Below are 12,047 nucleotides of genomic sequence, written 5' to 3' on the forward strand. Positions count from 1 at the left end.
GTAGCGGTTTTAATGGGGGTATTTACTTGTGTACACCACCTCTCCAATCCTGAAGATGGGACTTACTGTGAAGAGTCACTTAACTGTATGCCAGTGTTTGACGTGTGTGTCCATCCTGTGTGACTTACTATGAGAGACATGTCCTCGTGCGCCGAGCTCCGAGTCATTGGTCTCTACCTGGCTGTGGTGTCCAAATTTAATCTGACTGTGTAGCTGCACACACACACACACACACACACACACACACACACACACACACACACACACACACACACACACACACACTGTACTGACAGATGGTAAATCAAACGAAACACGCGTGTAACAAGTGGGTGGAGCGGAAAACTGTAAACACCAACTGTGCTCTTCGGCTTAGTCTCTGACTTGATTTGTGAGATGGATTAGTTCGCTGGTGGCGCATCAGATGTTTGCGAAGATCAACAAAAATGTTCCGTTAGCGCATATAACTTGAAATGCAAAATGCGATGCTATCTTCAGGCATTTCTCCTGTGCATGGCGCTCACCCTCTTTTCAGTACTTTACGTGTTCAATCAACTAGCCTCCACCTTGGAGAACAGAGGCGACTGGGACCCGAAAGAAGAGGGGATAGCCGAGAAGAGTCACGACACCGGGGACGTTCTCAGGAAAAAGCCAGGACTGGCAGGCCTTCGAGACCGCGGAGGGCTTGACAGGTACCTTAGCTAGCAAGCTAATCTGTCACCTAGCGTTTATTTTATTTCACTAGAGAGCAGATTACTAATTTAGCACAGTAGTTAGGTCTACCTACATTTGAAGTTGCTATAAAGTTATTGCGGCTGTTAGGTTAGACTAAGAAAATACACAATAATGTCTTCTCAGACGTTGGTTGACTTGCTACAGCTAATGCTATCAAACTAATATTAACGGCACATAAGCTAAGTCGTTACACCTAGTTTGTTTTAGCTAACGTTACCAAACTGATAGTAAATCAATCATAACTAGATAAATTTACCATCATATACTAATATAACGTAATAGTATATTCAGCGTTTTAATTGTACTGCTTTACACCCATGGTTTATGATGTTATGGGTAAATTGCTAATGTTATTAGCTACTATAAGATAGATAATTGATTAACGTTAGCTAACCATTAACGTTAACGTTACTGCAGACTAATTCTGTGCCTCATTAGCTTTTAACTGGATTTAAAGGACCGCCACCTGTTAAACAACTAACTTTAGGAGGCAATTGAGGACAGATCTAACTAGCATAATCCCTAAACATACAGTTCTCTTGTCCAAAAGAGTAATTTAACGTTGAGGATCCAAAAGATCATGTTTTTATTCTGTCAGGTGTAAATCACTGGCAGTTTCTTACTGGAATCCATATTGGAGACTGCCTGCTGATGTTTGTGGAGTGAACTGCTTATTGGAGTCATCTCTTAGGTATGGCTTATTTTGTGCATCTCTGTAAACAGATATCAATGTTCTTTAACGATCAATAGACTTCGACTTTAAATTTTCATCTCCTAATCAGGTGCACAGCTCAGAGGAAATGCTGGGCCTGTTGCTGCTTTCACAGTGCACCTTATGACCACACTTGAGTTTGATGAGTACAAGCTCTTCTCCCGAATCAATGTGGTGAAGAAATGCGTAATCTTATATCATATTTTAATCTTGAATCTCTGTTTACTCTTCACTGATTGACATGCCAATATCTTTTGATAGACCTCTTTCACCTCTGATCCTACTAACAGTAATGCAGTCATAAACAGAGGACGATTACAGGGGTCATATTGTTTTCTTGAGTCAGCCTTGCTACAGTTGGCACATGTGTTGGCATCATCAGATTAAACAAAATTAACAGATGTATATATATATATATATATGTGTGTGTGTGTGTGTATGGAGGCTTGCCATGCTATGATGTGTACAGAGATATAATTTGAAATTGGCCAAGTGGTAATATTTATAATTTCCAAACTTGAAAATAGTAGTTTATAAGGAGCGCTTGTAGGCAGCACAAAGCATGACTGATTGTCTTCTTCTACATCTTTTCATTAAACCTCATGACAGTTCCAACCCTTTAGGGCTGAGTACCAGACTGCTGAGCCTGCTGATATCTTCATTATTTTTTCTCTCCTGCACCTGTCAGTGTATCCATGTTGTTGTAAGAATAAAATCCTGGGTTGATTACTGATTAATTTTACCTTGTCTTGGCTCTTAGAGAGAGGTCAAGCTCTGCAGTCAAGGAACATAGTGATTGGAGAAGTCACCTGGCTGTGGTGGCATGTGGCCCCCGGCTAGAGGAGACTCTCAACATGCTGAAATCTGCTGTTCTCTTCAGCAAAAAGCCTCTGCACTTTTACATCTTTGCTGAGGATGATCTACATGACAGCTTCAGAAATGCTGTAAGTGTCTTTCCCAACAACACCAGAGCTTTCGTGTAGCTGCGAATTCATTTTCTGGGTGTACACAGTTTCTGTAAATTATTTATTTTGCTATTGTCAACTGGTACATACAGAATCACATTAAGAAAGCATTCTTGCAACCATTGCATAAAATAAACAAGTAAACTCAAGCTACGTTAGAGAAGTTTTGCATTTCCATGCATGAATGTTTGTACAGTAAAGCCTTTTTACACAGTTGTTGTCACCTTTTGGCCCAAACGCTGAGGTGCATCGTTTCTGAAAGAACAATTTAAGTTTAAATCTTACATGTGGATAATGTTGAGGTGCAATTTTTCTTTGTGCTTATCTTCTCCTAAAGCTGGACTCCTGGCCCAGGACAGTTCAGACCAAGTTTAACTTCACCCTCTACCCCATCACTTTTCCCAAGGACAACGTGAAGGAGTGGAAGAAGCTCTTCAAACCTTGTGCCTCTCAGAGGCTTTTCCTGCCAGTAGGTCTAGAGTCATCTTTCAGGCACATAACCTGTAACAATAACACATTTGAAAAATCTGAAAAGTTTTTTGTGTTCTGTTTTTCAGCTGATCCTGAAGGAGGTGGATTCTTTGCTCTATGTGGACACAGATATCCTTTTTCTGCAGCCGGTAGAGGACATCTGGGCCCTCCTCTCTAATTTCAATTCTAGCCAGTTAGCTGCCATGGCTCCAGAGCATGAGGAGCCACGCATTGGCTGGTACAACCGTTTTGCTCGCCACCCTTACTACGGCAAGACGGGCATCAACTCAGGGGTCATGCTCATGAACATGACGCGCCTCAGGGAGAAATCTTTTAAGGTAAATTTTTTACTACTTGTGGCCCGTTTAATGTACCAGTGTGTTATGGTCTTTGTGACATGAAAATATACTGTATGGATAAGTGCTACCTACAAAAGCCAGGTGTGAAGCATCCAAAATGTAAAAAGCGAATTTTATTATGTGTAGTTCTGAATTTTTTTTACAGATAGCAGCAATGTTTCTGAGAAAAGCATGACTCAGCATTGATGCAAACATAACTTTACATTTAATGTGAGCCAGGCCAGTGTCGATAGGTTGTGTGTATTACTGTAACAACTTTGTGTCTAGAGGTGTGAAAATTAGACATTTAAAACCATTTGAGAATACTGGAGGAGGCTTCAGGACTGGCTGCACCACCAAGATTAACCAGCTGAGGTCACTCTTGTAATTCTTCCTAAACCATCACAATGGGCATACTCAACGGAGTCTAAACCGTTTCTTTAAACTGATGTGTAGTGATGACAAAAGTGCTTATTTTCCAGAATTGCAGGTCTATGGTTTCCTGATGCAAGATGATATGACTGCTCTCTTGATTTCTGTATTTTTCCCTCTAGAATGACATGACTCCAGTTGCGCTGCGGTGGGAAGAAATTCTGATGCCTCTTCTCCAGAAGTATAAGCTCAATATCACCTGGGGTGACCAGGACCTTCTTAATATCATATTTCACCATAACCCAGGTTTGTGCACCCACATGCACAGCATTGTTATTGTCATAAGTGTTACATATGATACAAACACAGTTCACTAAAGATGTTTGTTGTTTTTGGCATTTAACTTCAAATCAACAAATATTTTAGGGTTTGTTATTTTATTCATAGTCTTGATCAACGCCATGGTGTCTCATGCTGTGTTACAGAAAGCCTGTATGTGTTCCCCTGCCAGTGGAACTACCGTCCAGACCACTGTATCTATGGCAGCAACTGTCAACAGGCCGAACAAGAAGGTGTCTTCATTCTCCATGGTAATAGGGGTGTTTACCATGATGACAAGCAGCCAGCATTTCGAGCCGTCTACGAGGCCATCCAAAAGGTAGAGTTAACCAGAAGTCTGTGGTTTCTATGAGCCCTTACAGTTAAAAAAAACAAAACAAAACAAAACTTGAGGGTTCTTTCTTTATTTGTTGTTTGTCTTGCAAAAAGTTTCTGAATAGAATTGGCTATATTTATTCATCATGCAGTTTTTATCAAGGGTGTTCCAGACACAGCCTGGACTTGATGGGATGTTTGAAAGGCTTTGTTTATTCTCGTGAGGATTGATCATTTTTATAGACTTCTTTCTGGTGCCTCTGTTTCTTTAGAGGGCCGTTGTGTCAGTGGACCAGACTATTTGGAGAAACATTTATTAGTCATTACATTATCAATTGGCACTCCAGGCCATTGCTTTTCTCTTATGGATGCTTCCGTCCACCAGTGCTTAATCAATAGTCTGTTAAACATTTCAGTCATTCTGTCTCAGCTCTCCTGAACCGGACAAATCAGTTCCTCCCTGCTTTGACCACTGCAGAAAAGCTCAAATTCATGAAGTGTGTTGCAGAGTTGATGCACCTTATGGCATCATTCACACATTTCCATGGTGATGTATATGAGTATCATTATTTGTAGGATAACTTTAAGATTATTCTTAACTCAGTCAGTACTACCATGGCCAAGAACCACTGACAAAAATAAATCTGTTTACATACTGAGCTCTTTAGGTGTATGCTGAGTAACTACTGAGTAGGACTGCTTTCCAATCTAACAAAGTTACAGTCAATAAAAAATATACATTCTTATGTAAAGGACAGTTGTTATTGTTCACAAAGTCTTCATAGAGCCCAAAAGCAACAACGCATTAGTCTGTTCCTCAACACTGTCAAACTTCTCCAGCGTGTCCGCAGCACCCAGCCCAGAGTCCATTCCACTGAAATCATAAAGTCTTTCAAAACACTAATTAATGTCCTCAACACCTGGACAGTGTTAATGTTTAGCAAATACTACTGAAGCAGGAGTAAATAGTCTATTCGTCGGGCTATTTTCTGCTGTGGACTTGGTGCTCTAGTTCATATTTCCAGCAGCAGGATGTGTGTGACCGGCTCAAAATACGCTAAAGTGTCCGTGGTCATCATAACAAAGAAACATGGCAGCCAGTGCAATTGTGTTGCTCATTGATGTGCTTTTAATAGTTTTTGGACAGCAACGACCAACAGTAGCGGACTTAGATATGTCAGAATTGGGGCACAATTCTCGTTAGGAGGAGCAATTTATTGTTGGTTTTGGTCTTTTTGCTAGATTTGCAGACAATAAGAAAAGCATAAAATCACCAACCTCCTCCTTTGATATCCCCCTTTTGGGTTTGTGCTTTGGCCTGATTTCACTTTGTTGGAACAGCTGGTCAGGTCTGGCTGTTCGTTCATGCCTTCTGTAAAATCTTAACAACATCAGAATTGTAGCATCCTTAAGTTGGTATAACACCCTACAGAGCACTGCCAGTGCATTGCTGGCATTCGGAAATGAAGACAGAACTTGGACTAAAAACGTATGACATCTGTCGAATTTACTCTAAATGCGTATCAGCTTCTTGAGCTTAAAAGTCCACTACACATCCTTCATCAGTGAGCAAACGTATCAGCCGGGGAGCTCTCTCGCTGCTGCGCTGGCGGCTCGCCTTCGATCTGCTCTTGTTGATTTCAGCACACCGGTCAACACACAGGCAGCAATCGGGGGAGCAAGGGAAGCTTCATTAGCTGGTCTCCATCCATTACCGCCACAGGGCCCAGCCTGGCCACTATCAGTGCGGGCAATGTTCTCAGCCATTAGGTAAACGAGCAGGCTTCATTATGGGGCGCTCGGCCCTCTTGCATCTATCAGTCTCTCCGACAGCATAAACACACATACAGCATCCAGGGCGGCACATACCAGACTCCAGCTGATTTTAGGAGGTGGAGGAGTGCTGTGGTTTGTCATTAGTAAGCATAAGACGTGTCCTGTGCTCAGCAGATAAATGTAAGATACAGATCTTTGTAGTACAATTAGCTCATTAGAAGAAAGCATTTCATCCCTTGGTGTTATAAGGCTTATTTCGTTGAAGCTTTTATCGGCGCTTCCTGTTGCTCCAGCTCCTCAGGCCCCCTCCCACTTTGTTCCCACTCAGTCCTTTGAGGACAGCATCCTAAAGCCTGGAGCAGGCAATTCTGGAGGAAACTCTCATTTCCATCCCACCAAGAGCTCCTTAGTCAGCCCGACTCCCAAGGCAGGCTCTCCCAGCCAGCAGTGGAGCTTGCAATAAAGGGCACTACCATTACCCTGCCAAGCCCACAGAAGAGTTGTAAAATTTTTAGTGCTGATGCAAGTTTGAGCCATCATGATGGCTGTGTGGACAACGCACCAGCAGCATCCACATAAAAATCAATAGGAGGCTGTTAATGGTGCTTTATTGCCTGCTGCAGTATATGAAAGATAATAAAGGAAGTGCGCTTTGAGTGACCTAATGCTTGGCCAAACTGGAGTCAAATGACATGCTGTAAAATAGTGATTTCTCATTATTTACTAGAGCAGTAAAATTATGGTGCACCTCAAAATAAAAACAAAGGGCTTGCATTAGGCACTGTCTGGAGCTTATTTACATACTGTATGTGACAAAAGACTTGGCTGCTTATCCTAACTGGCTGAAGAGCAGGAAGTTTTGTCTTTGCTGTTCATTTTGTGACACAAAAGCATAAAATAATGAAGCATATCTGGAATGCTGCAGCTGTTGCTTTCACCAATGCTGTCACGCCTTACTGAACCCATTCTTGTATAGTTGTGGTAATAGATATTCATCGGCCAAACACGCTCCGAATTGACAGATAGGAATCAAATGCAGAATGTTATTGTCTTAAACTGACAGTGATAAATGTGGCACTTAATGTGTGTGATTTGAATGCAGTTCCTATCGCCCCATCAGGGCTGTGACAGGAGGCAACAGGCATAAAAACACACACTGCTGCTTGATTTTAAAAAGCATGCTTTGAGTCTTTCTTGAGTCATGTCAGGAGCAGGAGGAGAGCTGAAATTAAAGTGAGCACAACCACCAGAGACGCATCACCGTGGATTTGCAAAGCTGTAATGAAATCTGATATTTATTCTGATCTTAGAAACACCTGCACGTTCTTCTCTTCATCACAGTACCCGTTTGGTGAGAACATGGAGGCCTCGCTGCTTCGGCCGCTGGAGGCGTCGCTACAGACCACCACAAATAGCTACTGTGGAAGAGCCAGCCACCTGTTTACCAAGAAGTTACAACAGAGCATCATGTCTGCTCAACAAGATGCCACACAGAGAAGATGATTAGGACAGCACTCTAATATCATTTCATGATTACTGTCTGATTGGTGACTTGGATTTAAGACACTCCTGTGGAGACAATGAGCTGGAAGACAAACAGACTCTGGTCAACATCGAACCTCCGTCTGTTCACAAACTGCCTATCAAGGCTGTAATCTGTGGAACAGGTTATATTTTTTATTTTTAAGTGAAGCCAATATTTTTGCATGTCTGTCCAATGAACACACAACCGGTGGTGAAAAATGCACTGAGTCCACTTTGCCCTGTAGAGATTTTGGATTACATAGCGGACGAGAAGGACACTTACTGTAGTCCAGACAATCAGGTTGTATTATTTTTAGTAATGAGAAAGAACCTGCAATCATTTTGTACAAATTTCCAAGGTCTTTCTGGAAAAAAAAACAGAGCACGGTACTTCAATACGCTGTTCTTATGGAGAGCCTTTTATTATAGTTGTTTTAATATAATGTTGCATTCAGGCTTTTACTAGTTTCCTGTCACTGCAGTATATTATAAAGGATTGTTGTTATATTCAGGTGCTTGTTAGTCATACAGGAATCATCCATGTTCTTATTGAACAAAACAAATGCTCATTAAGATACCTTAAACTAATAAGTCTGATCAGTATTTATTGTTGGACAGGAAACACTTTTGATGTCTACCTTAATGTAACATGAGGATATCATTTCATGTGCTGTGGCGCAGGAGGTTTCAAAGCCTTGTTTACTGTACATTGTGCTAGCATGTAAGTCTTCTGAGTCACTTCACCAGTACGCCTTCCTCTAACTGGAACGATGTTATAGGGAACAGTTAATTTTCATACAAGCCAGCAACCATCGTGAGGTCTGCTCCGAGACAGGTTTATAAAATATTTGCACTATTGATTTGAGAAATTGAGGTTTGTGACAGCACAAAGTCATATCTCTGATTTTAAGGTTTTTTTAAATGCCAACCTGGACATTCAAATGTATATCAAATGAATTGGGAAATAAATATTTTATTAATAAGCATTTCTAATGATGCAGTGTGTAATGTAATTTCTCTAAAATATGTATGTTTGAGATCAGGTTGAATTTAGTCAATTGAGCTGAAAATATACTTTATATTACAAGAACGCCTAAAAGTATTGCCCAAAAAATGAAGGAATTATAACAATGAAGTGTGAAGCGAATAAATTCTGCTGCAGTGAAATTTTAAGGTTTGATTGGGAGTGTCTGGTTCTCAGTTTCATACACTTTATTTTCCATTCTTACTGAGTCTTTTTCATCAGCCATCTTAACCACTTTGCACAAACTGCACTTGTTGCCCACTCACTCCACATAAAGACAGAGCATGAGCCATGTTCTAGAAGGCTGCAGCAAGCTGAAAATAGGAAATTAATGTGTGAGCATGAAGACTTCAGAAAGTGTTGTTAGATGGCCAAAAAGGAGCCGATGTGTCTGGGTCAGTAGCCTCTGGCTCTTCATTTCACAGGCGGATTGACTGACGTGCCTGGAATAGACAATAGACCTGCATGATGAATTTAAAATGTGCTCTATTCCAAGAAGCTCTTAGAGAAATTAAAAAGTCTGCAGTGAGTGGGTTAAAAACAGTTTCTGTATTTTAAAAGCAAATTATCACTTAACAAGTTTGACAACATCTACATCTGAAACTCAGTTTTATGCTGTGAAGCGAGCAGAAGGCCTGCACAGCAATGCTAAAAAAAGATTTGCGCATGTGGCAAATAGTGGTTGTATTGCATTGTAAGCTAGTGAGCAATATCAGAGTTTAGGATTTCATTGATTTCATTGGGAAAAGTTTTGTTGAAAGTGGTCAATCACTTCAAACCTTGGAGCAATTTTCTCCTCCTGGAGTTGGATGATATACTAAGGAAGCCTTGTACGTTTGCTGTATTTTTAGTAGGCAACCTCTGTACTACTTTTTTTATTCCCACTCACAATGGTGCCTTTAAGGGGTAGTGTACAATTTAGTTTGCTGTGTGGATGCAAAAAAAAAAGAACAAACAAACAAAAAAAACCCCAAAAGGTCAATTTATTTCTCCCAGAAAGTGATTATACATTTGCAGAGAAATGCTCAGTGGTATTATTGAATACCTTGAAGCACAACCCTTAGAAAGATAGATGTTTACAACTTCAGTATGCAAAGCATTCTCAGTTTTTAAGGGGAAAGGCTAATGCTGCTACTGCATGGTTTCACTCCCTCTGAGTATAATGGTTATTGAGGTCTCATTCTCTATCAGTCTAACAGGAACTGCCAATGGATTATTCATGTTATTGCTTGCACCACTTGGCCTCAGTAATGTTCAATAGCGATTTAAAGCCCAGACATAAATTAAAACAGTTGCAGGCAAATGGCCCAACACAGAGTAAAAAGGGTCAAAAAGTAAAGATTATGCAATATCAGGCAGTGCAAAGTCATCAACATCCTCTTTACTTAGAGAGACTTAGAGAGCGTGGAGCTAACATCATCAAAGGTTATGTGCAGAGGACATTTAGAGTTTCAAGATGACAGGATCTGTTTTTCAGAGCGCAGAGAAAAATGTATACTCACAAAAATGATGCATACACCATTTTCCACTCACAGAGCAGAAGTTGGTGGAGTATCCAGGCAGACAGTGTGTGCAGACGCTGCACACACAGTTTTCTACAAGAAGGCTGAGTATATGCTAAATATTTCATGGCTGATATTTAAACTTGGAATAAATGATTGTGTGGAAAAAAAGACGGGAATCTCACGGAGATACAACATTGTTGTTAAAAAAAGTCACGTATTGACATGTTTTTGGCCTCCACCAGCTCCCAGTTTCCTTCTAATGGGAACATTAAATTGCCCAAAAAAGCCCTTCATATTTGTACTTTATACTTCACTGTTTAGGGTTCCTGCAGACCAACAGCTTCGGCTCTAAATCTCCCTTTTCTTAGAATGATTATTCAGAAAAACATCAAAACAAGCATATAAATAGCTAACACTGTATTCCTTGCAGCTCATAAAGAGTTGGCTTATTAGTGAAGAGTTGCTTGAAACCAGCAGACATGGAGCAGCATGTCTTTTCTTCCAGCCACCTGACGAATGTAAGCCTAAGAGTCACCCTCCTTTTAGCTCCATTTTGGCCTCCATCAACTCTTAGAAGATAACTGAATCTTAAGCTCACTACATATTTGAATGTGTCCTCCTTCAAGTTTGTATGTGGATGCTGGATAAGAGCAGAGTGGGTTTATCATCACAAACAGCTGCCTACTGGGATAATAAATAAAAGTGAGTGAGAAGCCTCTGTGCAGTTCAATAAGAAGAAATCACTTGGAAGTGCATAGCAATAATTGTTGTGAGCAACAGAGCAACACTTTAGCGATTCGACTCGATGGATGTGAATCATCTTCATCAAGAGTTGGCCCATTATTTTAGAAGATAGGACAGGATCCTCTGGAGTCTACAGACTTGTGGAGTGAAGCCACCAGAAGGAAGCCTGAACCTCTCAGTGGAATCTCGTGGAACATCCTAGAGATAATTTAGATGATTTGGAGGTGTTGGATTGTGCAAGAGAAGATCTGAAAGACAGAATGACAGAATTAGATTTGAGGGACGCCATCCAGGGACTGATTTTTCCTCAGGGAAAGTCATCAGATAAGGCACTGATGAGCTAAAAGAGGCTTTAAAGCCCCATACAAACGCAGAGTTGGGTGAAGATTCACTGTGTTTGCTTCAAACATACAGTACAGCTTGACATGTTTTGAGGTCTGCCAAAGGTCTTTTGACACTCTCATAGATAAAACATATTGCTCAGCACATAACGTGAATACGTGAACGACTGATCCTCAATCTGCTCGTTTTGCAATACAGCACTTCTGAGTGAGAACAAGACTTCAGTTAGTCAAGACGTGGACATGACAGCCAGTCATGTATCTTGTCAGTTTGATAAACTGAACGAAGAGACAAACCAGAGCAGGATGAGAGGGGGGTGCAAAGTTTATCACAGCTGGATGGACCAGGTAGAAAATCTGTTTCCCCCCGTGCGTATTTCTCTGCTCCCCACCTTTCCTGCTGGAGAAGGATATCATTTAACTTAGTGAACATTTTGATCAATAATACATTTTCCAGCACTGCTGAGACACATATAATTGTGCTGATATGTCAGAGTTTAAAACAATTAATATAATTTACCGTTGAGCATTAGCTATGCATGGATCACTCAGTAGCATGCTGAGAAGTGAATTTGCCACCGTAAGCAGAACAAGATGAGAAATATGCATATGGAAATACAATGAAATTGCTAGTTCAGTGCCTGCAGTCAGAAAGTATAATATCGTCTTATCACTACAGCACTGGTAAATGTGATAGAGTGACAAACTTCTGAATTTCACTGGAGATTTGATGGAACAAATTCAAATGTTGACCTGATGGTGACATGAGATGAAAAGTCAGGTAGTCACTGGAGTTTCAGCCTGAGGGTGGAATGAATGTTTGTTCTAAATGTCAGAGTCCATCCAGTAATTGTCGAAGGTTATTCTTGGATCCTCTTTTCTGAAC

General features: G+C 40.8%; 1 protein-coding gene across 2 annotated transcripts; it reads left to right on the forward strand.

The window, feature by feature from the left end:
• Window positions 1–323: 323 nt before the first annotated feature.
• LOC139337883 (glucoside xylosyltransferase 1-like) lies at window positions 324–8,724 on the forward strand. 2 transcript variants are annotated; one of them, XM_070972709.1, is made up of 8 exons: window positions 360–692; window positions 1,334–1,426; window positions 2,208–2,391; window positions 2,750–2,881; window positions 2,970–3,221; window positions 3,776–3,899; window positions 4,079–4,251; window positions 7,365–8,724. In XM_070972709.1, the coding sequence occupies exons 1-8, from the start codon at window positions 481–483 to the stop codon at window positions 7,524–7,526; spliced, it is 1,332 nt and encodes a 443-aa protein (XP_070828810.1). In that variant the 5' UTR covers window positions 360–480; the 3' UTR covers window positions 7,527–8,724. The 2 variants fall into 2 exon arrangements, with proteins under 2 accessions (XP_070828811.1, XP_070828810.1); XM_070972710.1 differs by lacking the exon at window positions 1,334–1,426 and having other exon boundaries at window positions 324–692.
• Window positions 8,725–12,047: the final 3,323 nt, after the last annotated feature.

The sequence above is a fragment of the Chaetodon trifascialis genome, chromosome 10 (assembly GCF_039877785.1).
Source record: "Chaetodon trifascialis isolate fChaTrf1 chromosome 10, fChaTrf1.hap1, whole genome shotgun sequence".
NCBI lineage: Eukaryota > Metazoa > Chordata > Actinopteri > Chaetodontiformes > Chaetodontidae > Chaetodon > Chaetodon trifascialis.

Coding starts and splice junctions, on each gene's coding strand:
- LOC139337883 (XM_070972709.1), top strand. CDS start 481: ATGCGATGCTATCTTCAGGCATTTCTCCTGTGCATGGCGCTCACCCTC. Junction 2,882..2,969: donor CTCAGAGGCTTTTCCTGCCA/GTAGGTCTAGAG, acceptor TCTGTTTTTCAG/CTGATCCTGAAGGAGGTGGA. Junction 3,900..4,078: donor CATATTTCACCATAACCCAG/GTTTGTGCACCC, acceptor GCTGTGTTACAG/AAAGCCTGTATGTGTTCCCC.